The sequence below is a fragment of the Zea mays genome, chromosome 1 (genome assembly GCF_902167145.1).
Source record: "Zea mays cultivar B73 chromosome 1, Zm-B73-REFERENCE-NAM-5.0, whole genome shotgun sequence".
Classification (NCBI taxonomy): Eukaryota; Viridiplantae; Streptophyta; class Magnoliopsida; order Poales; family Poaceae; genus Zea; species Zea mays.
In genome coordinates, this window is record NC_050096.1 from 11,071,028 (window position 1) to 11,087,099 (window position 16,072).

The 16,072-nt window shown below is 43.0% G+C and overlaps 2 protein-coding genes across 2 annotated transcripts; one reads left to right on the forward strand and one right to left on the reverse strand.

Moving 5' to 3' along the window:
* Positions 1-4,764: 4,764 nt before the first annotated feature.
* On the forward strand, positions 4,765-5,550 carry LOC103631727 (ethylene-responsive transcription factor ERF096). Its single transcript, XM_008652880.2, has one exon. The coding sequence runs from the start codon at positions 5,042-5,044 to the stop codon at positions 5,432-5,434; it is 393 nt and encodes a 130-aa protein (XP_008651102.1). The 5' UTR covers positions 4,765-5,041; the 3' UTR covers positions 5,435-5,550.
* A 1,988-nt stretch (positions 5,551-7,538) lies between these two features.
* On the reverse strand, positions 7,539-14,402 carry LOC100283546 (proteasome subunit alpha type 5). The gene is given in 9 exon segments (NM_001156446.1): positions 7,539-7,826; positions 7,905-7,970; positions 8,650-8,752; positions 9,919-9,977; positions 10,460-10,561; positions 10,647-10,760; positions 11,302-11,382; positions 13,979-14,060; positions 14,181-14,402. Coding segments are annotated over 9 exon segments (714 nt in total). The 5' UTR covers positions 14,195-14,402; the 3' UTR covers positions 7,539-7,733.
* Between the last annotated feature and the right edge of the window lie 1,670 nt (positions 14,403-16,072).

The following is a 16,072-nucleotide window of genomic DNA, read 5'->3' on the forward strand; positions in this document are numbered from 1 at the left end:
AATATTAGACGGATTCCTACCGGCGGTCGGCTACCCATACCCATACGTAAGAACAAGGACTATTCGACATCTTTGCTTTCACCATCCAAGTAATTTTTGGAGTAAAGACTATTCCGCGACTTGTTTGCCAAAGAATAAGGGGGTCTTGGCATCCTAGACCTAGAACGTTTTGCAAGAGCTTTAAGATGGAATATCAAAGATAATGCGTGCATGGGCTGGTCTTCAATTGCCATGTGACAAAACAGATGTTGACCTTTTTCATGCATCTAGAATAGTACATGTACATTGGTAATGGGAAAATGGCTGATTTCTGACGACCAGGTTGGGTTGAAGGTGAGGCGTCAAGGAACATGGCACCAAGATCATACAAGAAAGCAAAGAGGAAGGACATCTCGGTGTTCAAATCAAAGCTCTTCGAAACAACTATTGGGTCCAGTTCTATTCTCCCTTTGGTTCTTGCATATTTGTTCATGCATTTCAACAAATTGTATAGGAACATATTTCAATGAATAAGAGATTTATGTCTTTACCATAGCATGTATCTATTCTAAATTCTAACACGTCTTGGAATCAGAGTATGCATCATGGCAATATATACACGACACGTGTGCTAACTTGTATGAGAGTCCAGGTCACATGTGAGAGAGAAGAGATGAGAAGTAAATTATGGCAGATGCAAGAATCCTTTATGTTTTAAATATTAGACTAGTACAATATGCACATTTGTACAAATAATATATTAAATATTAGACTAGTACAATATGCACATTTGTACAAATAATATATTACCTCCGTTCTCGGATCTAAATGAGATTGGTCAAACTTTAAATCAGATAAATTTTTAGATCCACAATAAATGTTAGTGCAATAAAGAAGTAAGTATGAAAAATAAAAGAAAATTGACTCAATTAAGTACATTAAAGCTACAATGGTACTAATCGCTTCTATGAATTTTTGTTGGCTATAAACACAAGAAATTGTTGACTTGGCAAGTTTAAATAAAGCTATGGCGAATTGGCGATCATAATTTTTCAATGAATTTTCATTGGTGTGCAAAGACATTATTGCGTATAGCTTGATTAACTTTTGTGTACACGAGTAATCCCTAGCATAGACATTCCATATGGCTCCCTAGCTTTTTAGTATCGTCACAAAATGCAATTGTAATGTTGATTGAAATCTACACAATTGTCGTATGTTTCCATTACTAGTACTATTACATAAAGCACCATCAGTTTCAGTGGTTCCACCATCGTCGTAAGTAACTCCTTCCCTCCCCAACATTTAAATGGCAAAGAGTTAAAAATATGCACAAATGGGGATTCAAACCATAGTCGTAGGTTCCAAACCTATATTCACATCCACCTAGCTAATATAACACACATCTTTATGTTTTATATTCTATACTCAAGCATAAATAGAAATCATAACAATGTACATACACTTTGCTAGTATGAATTATATTGGTCTTCACTTATTTATTTAAATATAACTTGATAAATCTAGATCATTACTATTTATATGATTTTTGTTCTTGTAATAACCTAAAAAACATTTAGTTTTCCTACATTGAGCTTTCCCTCATTTATATTTTGGTTAAAAGTTCAGTTACATCCAATTGAACACTTATATACCCTAGAGTATTGCCTTTCTTTTTTTAAATACAGTTATAATGAGAAAACGATATATGTTTTGCATCTTGTATTTTACTTGCATGTGTGATTTTCTTTAGCATCTTGGTTATTTAAAGAAATGTGAAGGACCGAGAAAAGTGAATGGATAGAGGTGAATGAGAACCAAATTCAAATTTCTTCTGAAATAGCAACTGTCCGAAAATCACCCTCCAAAATTATTAAACTCACAACACTGATGCCCTCAAGCTAACTGGTGGCTAAATGCTGTTGATGATGGCCAAATAGAGGGACAGTAAACAACAATAGAAAACCAACTAGGACAATAAAACGACGGGTCATAATGAAGTCAGACTCAAAATCTCCTAACTTAACTAGTGACTTGAGGACTAAGAAAACATATTAGTACACATGGAGCAAAGCGAAATAGATAACAACAATAGACACAACGAAGCACACCAAAACGTCCAAATAGGTGCAACAATTGCAGCCAAACCGGTCAAGAGATCGACCTCATAGGTTCTTTGGTGTGGCCAGTAGGAGAGGTGGCCTAGCCATCTAGGTTTAGCTAGTGACTAACTGAGGGTCAATCAAAGCGGCTTAGTGAGTTGGGAAAGTCGGCCTCACTGGTTTTACTGGCAAGGACCCCAAGCTCAACTTCACAAATCCAGGAATGGATCAAATGGCCTCCAAAAATTACCAAATTTTGCATATACAATTATTATGTGTATTGGACGGTATCCCTAAAAACAATGCCCACAAAATTCCAAAGCACAACAAATATGAAATTCCATCAAGAGAGTTGGGGGTTTCTCAAGAAATCCCTCCAAAAGTGACAATTCATGCTTGAGATGAATCTGCACGATTCACATGGCGAGGATGTTTATCTAGGGTCCTTGCCCGAATTCAACCAACCAAAACAAACCCAAAACCTCAGGAACTCTAGATCAAGCAAAATGGTGAAGGGAGGGAACAAAGGGAAGGTAAAACCGAGTCGAACTCAAAGTAAGAACATAGACTCAGGCATTCGATGGATGATTGCTTTATTTATGAGATTAACCATGCCTTGTTCTTGCAAAGGAAAGATTAAACACAAAAAAGTCACCATTCTTTACACTATGAACTCAATCGCAAAAACTTAGGAAGGCTTAAACTACTGCAACTAGAGTTTTATGCTAGAAAATGAAAACAGGAGAGATAACTAGTTGGGGCAACCTCGTATCTTATTTATAGAGTTATTACATATTCCCAACACATCCTTAGATATTTTGGTTAAACCACTTAATCTAGGGGGCAAATGGTCCAACTCAACATCTGTGCATATGATGGCCACACACTCTTCATGCTTTGTTTTGCCTTGATGCAAGCTTTGTGATGACCCCACGTGCCTACTTCCATTTCGGTACAAGTGGTGAATGTTGAACTATCCCCTCCATCTATAAGTCTCTAGTCTCCCTTTCGAAAAACACAACACATATACTTTCTATGTTTCACTGCTCTCTAATGCTCCCGTCTCTGCCTCTACGCGTAAAACGAGTAGAGAAAGCAGGCCTTCGAAACCATATTGATCCTTTGCAATCCTGCTTGGATAGGCGGCCAATTAGGTTTTTAGGGAGTGCTCGTCATGACTGTTTCATATGCTTGGTGTCGTTCATGGTCTGTACTGCATCAACGTTGGCACCGCATTAATTTTGGTGGACTACATCAAATAGATCGATCATGTCGATTGACTGATCTGTAGAACAACGCCTCTGATGCCCTTGGCGCTAGTTCTGTTTTAGGGTATACCTTTATCCTTAGCTTATTCATGTTTTTCTTTCTTTCACTACCAGAATCCGGCTCTTTGCCGAGTGCTCAACACTTTATCGAGTGCAATTTATCAGACACTTGACAAAGCATTTTTTGACGAGTGCCACTCTCGATGAACTAAGACTCTCGGCACCGACCTCGTTTGCCGAGTACTACAAAAAGTACTCAGAAAAGAAGTTGTTGCCAATGTATAGTTCGCCGGGTTTGCTGAGAGTCACACTCGACAAAGAGTTTGCCGAGTGTTTTACAAGCACTCGGCAAAGCAGTTGTGTTCGGTAGTGTTTTATTATTGTGAGTTCATCCTAGTGATACACTATCAATTGATTATAAATAAATTAATTTTGTTAAACAACAATAGCATATGTCATGTTTATCTATATGAATTTGTGAATTAATATGTATTTAAAATTTGTACTAAAACCAACCGTGAATCATCTAATTACCAATTAAGATTTATGAGCAAGGTCCTTAAGCCTAACACCTTACACTATACAGATATACAAGATAAAATAGAGATACCAAGTAGCTTGCTAGGAAGGTGCATGCAGCATGCAGCGGTTCGTTAGATTATTATACTGGGGAGAGGACTGGAGATATATGCCTGACGTGGCCAGCGCGAGAATATAATCCTGCGTATGGTCTCGCGCGCGCACACGACGGCGCGGCAGCTACCAACCGGTGGCCGTGGACGTATACGCTCAGCTCGACCGAGATCAAAGCATAAGGTTCGTTCGTTTTTGGTCATGCGATCCACAGAGGACGGCCGGCCGCCGGGCACCGGCGGTGATGGATCGAGAGGCATAGTACGTACGAGCAAGTTGATCCACGCGCGCGCAGCCGGATCGGAGAGCGATGGATCCATCTCGCTCGCGCGGCGGCGGCGGCGATAGGAGTCAATTAATCATTCTGCTAGCTCATCATCTGATCCACGACGACGAGCTCGATCTCAACGTAGTACGTAAGCATATATAAGATCTATCGACCAGCTGTCGAGCTGGAAATTGCCCTTGCCGGCCCTGCACGGTGAAAATACGCCGGCATTTTTCTCTCTTTCTCGCGTTAGTCCGCTGTCAGGCCGTGCAACCCACGTGACGGAGATTCCGCCGCGCAGCGACCTCCACATCGCGCGCCTGAGCATTCGTTCGTTGCTTCTAGGCTCTAGCTAGTATAGACGATGACGATGTAGATTGCAGCGCCGTCACAAACATGATGCATGGACGACATGCATGACGGCAAAAATCATCTTTGGCCGCCGCAGAGCTAGCTGTACTGTATATATACCACGTACGGCTAGCTAGCTAGCGTATCTGCATGCAATGCAATACCTACCGTATAGTATAGTATCGGTATGCCGCCCAGCTAGCGTGTGTATAAATAGCTGCCGTGCAGTAGAGAACCCCGGCCAGGCAGCAGCAGGAACATCTCATATCCACAGAGACACAGTGCTAGGTAGCTAGCAGCCAGTGCAGGAGTAGCCCGGTTATATAGAGAGTGTAGCACGACTATACAATATATCACAGAGCTAGCTAGTAGTATATACGTACTATATATAGTCTATTGCTCGCTATAGCTTGCTGAATCAAGCTGAACTACTAAGATTAATGGAGGACGACAAGAAGGAGGGCAAGTACCGCGGCGTGCGGAAGCGGCCGTGGGGCAAGTTCGCCGCGGAGATCCGGGACCCGGAGCGCGGCGGCTCCCGCGTCTGGCTCGGCACCTTCGACACCGCCGAGGAGGCCGCCAGGGCCTACGACCGCGCCGCATTCGCCATGAAGGGCGCCACGGCCGTGCTCAACTTCCCCGCCAGCGGAGGATCGTCAGCTGGCGCGGCTCCCGGCGGCCGGACCAGCGGCGGCTCCTCCTCGTCCACCACGTCGGCTCCGGCCAGCAGGGGGAGGGCCCGTGTTCCCGACTCGGAGAAGGTGGAGCTGGAGTGCCTCGACGACAGGGTCTTGGAGGAGCTGCTCGCGGAGGACAAGTACAACAAGAACTAATGAAACGCTAGCTGATGCACAACATACATAGCCGCCGCAACGCGCTGCTAGAGCTAGCTCTTCGCTGCCGCTTCCAGTAAATTTTATTAAAGGAGACAAGAACTATATTAACTTAATTATACTATACTCACTACCAATTAAGGGTTTCAAGAATATATACCCCCCTTCTCCTGTTCAACTCGGTGCCTGCTGGGGGCCCTCCGTCCGGCCCTGGAGCATGGACGTATATACCTACTGCCGGCCGGGGCGATGACGTGCATGGGCATACGTACGTGTGCACACTGAACAGCTTACAGCCTTACACGTACGTCATTGTTCCGGCAAGCTCCATCATGCAGCGTGCTCGATCTACCTGTCGTCACACTCGTCACCAACGTACCAAGACAGGAAGGCCATGCACATGCTGACATGCGTATGCATTTCTCCCTTATAAAAAGAAAGCGCCAGTAAATCTGTATTTGATTATATAAGCATATTTAGTCATTGTCTCGAAGATGAAAATTATATACATATGATCAGATGCAGACAAATTAACTGTTTTTCTTTTCTCTCGAAAATTACAGTTCGTCGTCCTCTCAGTGAAAAAATATACATGCATGCATGTCCAAGCACGTACGCATATATATATGTTCCTGAAAAGTTCTGTCTAGCTACTTAAATATATGTGTGTGTGTTCCTGAAAATGTTTGTGCATGGAAGTCTCAAGAAATGATTTTTCCGACACTGCTGGCTGATGTGCATGAAAAGAGTGCTAACTGCAGATCGATGCTGTCTGGACGACCCTACTTCCAAAACAAAAACAATGATAATGAGAAAACGACGCTGGTGGGAATATTCTTATTGTAAGATCTAAGGTTTTTCTCCTGCACGCAATAAACATATTTTTTTATGTACATAACTATATGTGTGTTGTGCACGAATGTCCTTGAGAAGGCCTAGAAACATAAATACCAAACCACAGCGAGCTCCATATATACTCAGGGTTAGTTTCGGCAGCAACGTGTACATGTAGTAGTGGAGGCAAAACATTCACCGAAACACTAATGCTGAACAATCTTCACGTGGTGTTGTTTATTTAGCAAGTCATAAGGCAAAAACCACGCCGTTTGAATCAATAGAGCTGAACGGTCGTAGACACAGTTGGTGATCGCTGTGTTTTCTGAGCCAAATCCATTTTTTTTTAAAAAAAAGAAAAAAATATAAACTTTCAACTTGCATTGGCACACAGCGGACGATCAAACCGTGGCCACCACAAGCTGTTTGGAAAATAGTTGTTTTCTCTCTTCGTACAGCGTACGTTGTGTTCTTTTTGTCATCGTTGAGGATATATACCCAAGGAATATAGAGCATCGGACTCGCACACGGCATAATATATATACACATAACACATCGGGTCAAAATAGAATCGAGGCTGGTGCCTGGTGGTATAGGAGCAATGTGGATCGTGGAGTCATTGCATTCTCTTAACTAGTTCAATGCACAACAAACGAACGAACTTTTGGCAGAGATTTTTTTTTCTTTTCTTTTTTGGCGGGGAAGGACGCCAACACCTGTCTCCATCCACCGACAAATGCATCGCAAAGTGTCCTTGTACCACAAAGATCCCTTGGCTAGCTTTTCCACTCGACATCTCCACTAGCCATCCATAGTCAAGGTTGATGGGACCGAATGCTGATTCTCCACTGCGGGCGCTGGAAACCCCTGCGCGAGCTTCCTTACGAAAAGGAGACCATCCTTCCCCGAACGCCAAGAGGAATCCGCGTTACATGCCAAACCTGGGCAAGATCGTCACGCACCGGCGGCACACGGCCACACCCACCCACATCCCAAACCCCTCGCGGTCGCGGCCACCACCCGCCGCGGCCTCAACTGGAGACTGGAGGGCCGCCGCCTCCGTCGGGCGACGGACGACTTTTACGGGTACCCACCGCAGGGCGTGTATTTTTTTTCATTCAAAAATAAATGACTGGCGCGTGAAAAGCAGAGGATACCGCCGCTGCCGTTTCACGCAGGACTGGAAATTCCAGGCTGCAATCACATCACGAGCACCAGCTAATTGCCCACAAAAACGGAGAAACCGAAAGGGTAAAAAAAATGAACTTTCTTGGCAGTACAAAGTTCTCAACGCTAATTCATAAAAATTTAAAAAGACAAGTGAGCCCGGCTGAGCTGTGAATCAAACTAACATCGACTGTCCTTGCCATAATCAAGCCATAATCAAGGACCATGGTGCCCACGCTTCGTACAAGGGTCGTCTATTACCGATTGATGACGTGGATAGCAAGAGCTCGGAAGCGTTTCACAGCCTCGCGATGACGGCTTCCACCTCGGCAGGGGTGTAGAGGTGGTACTTGGGGGCAACCTTGGCAATATCGACGTTGTTTGGGGTCACCTGTTTAGAACGGGAAATACGATCACATATTTGATGAATGGCTCGATGGAGCTCGAGAATGAAGAGGTCATGCCATACCTTCTCTTCCATAACCTGCTTCAGGATAGAAAGGGCTATGGTCTCCGCCTCCTGGAGGGTCAATTCCTGCATTAAGAAGTCAGTAGGATTAGTCTCGATTTCCTTTTATGAGGCTATTGCATATTTGCCTCACCCTCGGGATGCAACTGTTTTTCCCTTGCTTTTTTTAAAAAAAAACGAACGGACAGTTTGTCTCTATTCTGTTATCAACACTTAACGGTGTTAACTCAGTCCAAAATTATCTGAGTAGGAACAACCATGCAATTCCCCTTTCTTTTGTATATGGGTTTTTTTCCCGGATATGCTCTAAACATTATAGTTACACATACTTGTAAGGGCTAGTTTGGGAGTCATAAAACCGGAGGGATCGGAGGGGGGCTAAATTCCCCTTGTTATTCAATTTTGAATAAGGGGAATTTAGTCTCTCCAATCTCCTCCGGTATCATGGCTTCCAAACCAGCCCTAAATGTTTTTGACAGGCCGTAAAGGGAGATATTATCATCCCAATTTTGTATCCTTGTGGAATAGTGAAACAAAATCTTCCAATATCGTATTTAAAGATTCTAAGCAGCACTACTAACTGACTAAACTATAGTACATTTCTTTACCAGATTGAGTTCATAACGACTTATCTGATCTTTCATGTAACTACGGTTCATAGGTAGAATATCTCTTTGGAATTGTACACTTACTAGTTCATTGGCTTAGTGTTTATCGTGTATCATAGCATTATCTTGTACTGTACCTTGTTGTACTGTTCCTGCAAGGAACTATCAGCTCCCTCAGAACCTGATCCAATTGCCTTTGCGTTGCATTGCCAAAATGTACCAGATGGGTCAGTGTAGTACCTGCAGCACACAAGAGGCAAACCATGAACTCTTAAGAAGTACAGTGGCTGTGTAATTTGATCCTGGCAAAAGGAATGGTCAAACATGGCGAGATAAAAGATGCCATGATTGCAGAATGAGCAGGACATACGAAGGTCCTGTTCTAAGTGCCTGATCTCCACACAACATTCCATTAAGTAAAGAAAAGCATCTGCCAACATGTAAACCCAGGGGCGGATCTAAGTGGGTTTATCAGAGCCACGAAATTTGTAAGCCCTTCAGCAAAATATTGTTCAATCTAAAGAAAAAATATAGCCTGTAATGAAGAATTGAAGATAACCATGATGTTGTTTCCAGCTAGATACGTCACTAGGTGACACCCAATAAACTCATGTCTGAGACTAGGCTAAACTTCCAGTGGTAAACAAAGAAATCCACACCCACCCCACCCCACCACCCCCACACACACCCAGCACCCCGCCCCCAGCACACAAATTTATTGGAAGCAGGGACAGAGATGCTTTTCTACTTAATATAAATACATCTACCAAATCGTGAAACATGAAGCATGAGCACATAAAAACATAGAAGATCAAAGTTGACTTGTCTATACAGAGTATAGCCCTTATGCATGTTATAAGTAAAGAGGCCATGAAGAATGGAGAGATAGTTCAACTAGAAAACAAAATTGCTTAGCACATAAAAATGAGGACAATCTTTTTCTGATATTAACTCAATACATGATGAAAAAATCCGTTTGGAAAAATCTTGGTCACAGGTTCCATGATTTTCTGTTTTATCATATTTGTACAGAAATTCTACTTCTCTGACATTTTTTCTGTCAAGGACACATAACGACCTAGGACAAAACTGCCTAACAGACAACCATAGTTCATGGGAGCTGAACAAATGGAAACTCTAAACTCTACAGAAAAGAGACAGGCCGCTTAATAAAATAGTGTTAACCATGTCAATGCCAGAAAAAAAGCAATAAAACTGCATGATAGCTCAATGATTGTACTGGAGTAGTCTAAAAAAGGCAACATGAAAAAGCAATTACAATGCATGGTAGTCAATGACTTTACATTAAAAAAAGTAAAACAGCACGCTTCAAGAAAAAAAACATGGATTCTAAAACCTGCAGTTAAAGAAAACCCAGTTCAGTTAGCTAATTGGATCATACGTACAGGCTAGGTCCATTCTCATCATGTCCAGCAATTAGGAGAGAGACTCCAAATGGCCGTGACTGCACAAACAAAAAAGTACATCAGGACCGGCTCCATATAATACATAGAGTGATTACAACTCTAGCACACGCCTCTAAATTATTTTGATGGAAACACAAAAGTAGATGGGGCACTACAGGAAACTGTGGCCGTATAAATGCTGCAAAGATAACTAGTAGTGGGTTGGCAACATCAAAATATAGTTGGCAAATGGGAATATTTTTGGACTTATTGTAACTGAACTTTGGATCACCATTAGGGCTCATTATGAGAGTACTAGCGCTAACCAGAACACCTAAATGTTCTGCTAGATTCAGTTTCCTCCACAGTAAATATAAAATGAAATAAAATAAGCAGATAATCGTCAAGCCCCATTTAGAATGCAGCAAACCCAAGATATATGTGTAAACCCCTTGAAGAGGCAGAAATGAGGTAGTATGCAGCTAATTAGTCTGGTTTCTTACATCCTGGAGATGGTTATAACAAAATAAATGAGGCTCACCATTGACTCTTCGTCACCTTCGCCAAAACGCAGAGCTAAGTCACAGATAGCTTGTGTCGAAGATTCTACAGTCATTGGCTCTCCGTATGAGAACCTATGATTCTGATTGTAAACATAGCAAATCAGATTAACAGAAAAGCTTCCCAATATATAAATATGTATGTAAGTATATAACACAAGAAAGTACCTGAGTTTCAACACGAGCATGTTCCACTAGTGTTCTAGCATCAGCAATAAGTCCACTCATGGCACAGCCTATGTGCTCATCAATTTCCATTATTTTTTCCACACTGCTTGGTTCCTATGACATAAAAGAGCAAAGAAACATCGAATTCAATAATTGACAACTTAAACATGAAACAGACCATAACATGAAAACCAGAGGCTAAGTGAAGCTGCTATATCCTCTGATTCCTGTAATCAAACCACAAAATTCCATGAAGCCACAAAATTCCTGTTTGACTGCTTGTCTCAACCGCTGCTGCTGGTTCAACGCTACAGCAAAATGTGAGATGGCAGACAGCCACAGCAGCAGCTGCTGGAACAGACTGCCGAATAGGCCCTAAGATTCCATCAGATGGAGGACAATATATTGCAAAAAAAAATGCATAGAGTGCAGGGCTGCACCAACAAGATAACAACTATGTGAAAGATGAGGTGAGCTACCTAAAGATAAATCTTGTTCAAGAAATCTTGAGAATCCAATCATAGACCAACTAAGAGAATAATCATACAAAAAATAAGTTTGGGCAGCAAGCAATGTTCCTAGTTTAATATCCTGATGTTTGTAGCCATATAATTTAGCACTATGACCAGTTAAGAAGAAGTGACTCAGTAAGTACCAGCAGTGGTGAGGTCACACGTTTCTCAACGGCGAGTACAACACCATCCTTTGTCTTCAAACCGATCGCAGTGGATCCCAACTGTATTAGCAAAACAAACAGCAACATAAGCATCACTTCGTCACAAAACCCCACATGATTCCCACAACTAAAAGGTCCTGGCATTTTATTGCAGGTATTTGTCCTTGAGCTATTCTCTACTTAATGCCAATGGCACACAACAACCTGCCTGACAAAGGGTAAATAAATTTTTTTAAAAGGCATGGCATTACATCTCGGATGAAATTGATACAGTAATAAACTAAGAGCAACTCCAACAAGTATCAAAAATATAACTCCCAAAACGTAAAAATTGGGATCTCCTTAAAAGTATTATATCCAAAAATAAAGGTAACACTACAATATTTTTCCTAAAAACCTTTTGAATGTTTCATTATGTGTCTGCGTCTTTGCTTCTGATCGAGCTCTGATCCGGACAGTACGGAGGGCTACAGCTATACTCCAAGAGCAGCTGCAGCAGCAGGAAGAGGCCATGCAGCCGCCACCGTAGTACTGCAACTACGCCAAGAATTGGTACACCTTCAAATCCGTAGAGGCATCAAGAAATGCCAAAGTGCTTTGAACAAAGGCATTGGCTGGCAAGCATGCCGCCACCGTTAGCAGAAAAGGCAGGAAAAATGAAGTAGATCAACCAACAAATCACAGAGCACGACACACAGATTTACGTGGAAAACCCTTCAATGAGAAGGGAAAAACCACAGACACCAGCCATGCGAAACCTTCACTATATGTGGAGTGTTTATAGAACGCCGTCCGTAGACCGCGGGGGCTCCGGCCCCCGCACCCCCTGGCGTGCTGGGCTGCTGGCCGATGGGCCAGTTGGCGTTGCTACGCTCTCCAACACAGCCTCCATATGAAGATTGAAGAATTTGGATCTCAAACTCAACAGCCACCACTCTGCTGCGCTTTGACAAAGCGAAAGGCCACTGCCCTACCACGTGTAAAGCCTACGGGTGGACGGACGCAGGTGGACATGCAGCAGAGGCGCGAATACAAAGCATAGCGCGGGAAAAGAAAACTCGTATGGATTGGGAGCAATCACATCGGCGGAAATATGCGCAGGGAGAAGCCCAGTTTACGTGTGCGAAGCAATTGGGTGCCGGTCTAGGGAGCTATTGGAGCTCTGTTTTCTTTTTCTTTTTTTCCTATTATATGGTTTAGGAATTGGATATTGAGACTTGTTGGAGTTGCTCTAACAAGACACACAACCATAAAACATTACAAATCACAAACCTAAATTAGTAAGAACAAGTGAGACATCTCCAGAGTTGAGACTTCATCATATAACACTCTCCATTCATAAATCCAAGTAATTTGTTAATCCTAAGAAACCCACCTACTCCCTTTCAGCTTCTGCACTCACACAGCTGTCAAACCCCCAAATCTAGCCCCGTCCCGACACAAAAAAAAACATATACTTCTGATGACACACAGTGAACCCGCACACAGCCAGTCGGCATCTTGGCACCCTCGCTGCTCAGATTCAATCCAGCACCTCGCCCTCTACCTACAAGTGTTCACCTAAACAGCATTTAAACAGTAAACAACGGACACCTATTCAGTTTAGGCCAATAGGCCATAAATGGCCATGCAAACGGTCTAGGATATTTCAGAGATTGAAGAAGTGAAATGAACATGGATGCCCCTATTTAGGGGTTGTTTGATTATTAAAGGGCTGTGGAGGAGGGTTGATTTATACATGCCCCCACTGCCTGCCTAAGTGCCACGATGACATGTTTTGTGGGACAAATTCGAATCCTAGAATGCCAGGGACAAGGGTAGTATCAGCTATGTCCATCATTTGTCTTTTTATGTCACTATTTATAATTCTCTAGTTGCTAGAATACTTATCTTTACATTTTTATTATTGACACCATGCAAAATCGATGTTTAAAGGCTAACCAATGGGTGAGGTCCTTGTTGGGGGTGAGCCTCTGCCGAAGGTCCACAAAACTAACCAGTTTTAATGATATAATGATTCGTTTCAGGGATAACCAGTCATCTTTGTCACCAAAGCAGATGAAAGCTTCGACAATATTATTTAGCCAAAGCACTCTCTAGTGCGTGGAACAAGCAACAGGGAGACGAAGGAGGAATTGAGCAGCATGCACGTCACGGTTACAAGAGGAAATGACGGAGATACCCTTAGTGGATTTCGTAATTTGTATGTATAGGGTTTAAGGACATGATTGTAGTTTTAAACGAGGCTATGCGTCAGGTTGCCACTATAAGTCTATAAATAGAGGTACAGTGTTATGCATTGGAGGAGAGAGCATTCTTTGCAGGATCACTCAGCCTCTGAAGATAAATAACGTTTGTACCTTCGAATTGTCGACTGAGTTTCAAAAGGTATCTCTGTAACCATTTGCAACTATGGAAAAATAAATAAAAGGTGTCTCAGATGTGTTAAGCTCATCAAGCATTCACAAATGTCCTTCTTCCTTTAATCTATCTCTCCATAAGGGGGTAGACTGAAGGAAGGAAGGCCTTATTACTTTAATTGTGTTGCCCTGTTTTGGTTCTCTACATGAATGTAAACATGTGACCAACAGTCCTGTTTAGCATTTAGGCTGACACTAGCTACGACCCCCAAACAGAGACGCAAGAGAAATCTCACCTTGATGGCCTCGATGGCGTACTCGACCTGGAACAGCCGCCCCTCCGGAGAGAAGGTGTTCACCCCGCGGTCGTACTCCGTCCTGCAAGAACTCGCACGCAGAGAAATCTCAGCCGCATCAGACACCAGATGCGCCGCCGACTGAACGAATCGAGGTAGGGTTTAGAGAAACGAAAAGCAGAACACCAGATGGATCGGGTACCTCGTGAGAAACATCCTGTCGGAAACAGCGGCAGATGCAGGATGGAGAAAGGACTCGGCGTCGGCGCGGCGGCGCCTCCCTCACTCACTCTCTCTCTCTCTCTCTCTCTCTCTCTCTCTCTCTCTCTCTCTCTCTCTCTCTCTCGCTCTCTCTCTCTCTCTCTCTCTCTCTCTCTCTCGCAGCCTCGCTTTTGATGGGTTCTGTTCTGAGCTTCTTGCGAACGAAGTTGAAAGAGAGACGTGATGACGGCGAGATGTTAACGGAGACGGCGCATCGTGAAGATTTCAGGCGGGTCCCACGTGCCCCGCAGACGGTCCTAGGCTCCTAGCTGCAGAGAGGAGTTGGGCCGTGACAGAACATGGAAAGCGCGGGTGGGCCGAGCAGGTGGACCGCAGACCATGCCGTCCCTCGTCCGAGTCTTCGAGATCACTGAACTAGGAATCTAGGATCACACGGTCACATTTTAAAAACTACGAGTTTATGTATGGGTTTATTACCGTAGGGAGTATGCGAGTTTGATTCTCAACTCAAAGTTTTTTTTTCTCGCAGGTATAAAAAGTGTATCCGTGTCCGCTAACCCGTTTACCCATATATATTTTTTATGTGTGTATATTATATACAATGCGGGTACACATATATTGTACATAATCTTCTACTAGATGTGTGCCCATGCGTTGCAACGGGAACATATAATATCATTATAACTTATATATAAATGTGTTACATTGTTATGAGAAGATTTTGTAATCCATTGGTGATCCTGCCTATACATATAAATTTTGTTATTTCAATCTACCTGTTTCACAACTACATTGCAACCATCAATATCATGTAGACCTATATATATTATAGTTAGGTGTCTGTGCGTTGCGACGACTCACAAATCTATTACTACTCTATAAGACCCTATTGTAGGCGTTCACAAGTGCACCGTGGTTCTGCCCGTCCTCCCCCTCGTGCAATCCCACGAATCATCGCCACTCTCGTTAAAGATGAGGGAGCCCTGCACATCGCCACTCTCGTTAATGAGCCTTACAATAGCCTCATATAACAGTATGCCAACAAGTAGCCATATAAGCCGAATGGAGACCAAGGCACCAAGAATCTCAATCCAGAAGAACCCATATGACTGTTGCGGTGTTGCTTCCCATCCAGCAGCGCAGAGAGAGAATTACAATAATGGCAAATTCTGCCACATCAGAAAGAAGGTGTGCCGCATCAGTTAAGATGGCAAGACTGTTTGCTTTGATGCCCCCCGACCACTTCCACCGTCATGAATATGATGCAAAGGATAACTGTGATTATAAGCTTCCTCATGGACATGGATCTCTCCTTGGCATCTTTCGAGGAGTTACTGGAATCAAAGAAATAACAGGCAGCACCCTTGCAAAATTTGTTCCCTGCTGCAACAGAAGCTGATGCTGAGATGTCCATTTTCACTTCAGCAATCTGAGAATGTAATGGATTATGGTTTTCCATCTGAAACTAAGATAAAAAAAATAAAATTAATACACATCAACAAAGACGATGATAGATGCATAGCTGAAATGTCAGTCTAAGAAAATTTGTTATATGCATTTCAATTCTTGCTACAGCTGGTGTGGAAATTGAAGGGGCAGACAATCTATTTGTGCCACTAAAAGAGCAAAACTGTAAGAAGAGTAGCACTGTCATTAGGGGTGGATAACGAGCCAGCTCGGCTCGGCTCGTCCGAGTTCGAGCTGGCTCATTAAGCTAACGAGCCAGCTCGGCTCGGCTCGTTAAGGTAACGAGCCACAGAGTCAGCTCGGCTCGGCTCGTTTACGAGCTCGAGCTGGCTCGTTTAGCTCGCGAGCCAGAGCAGAAAAAAATTAATATATACATAATAATTATTTTTAGTTAATTTTAAACTA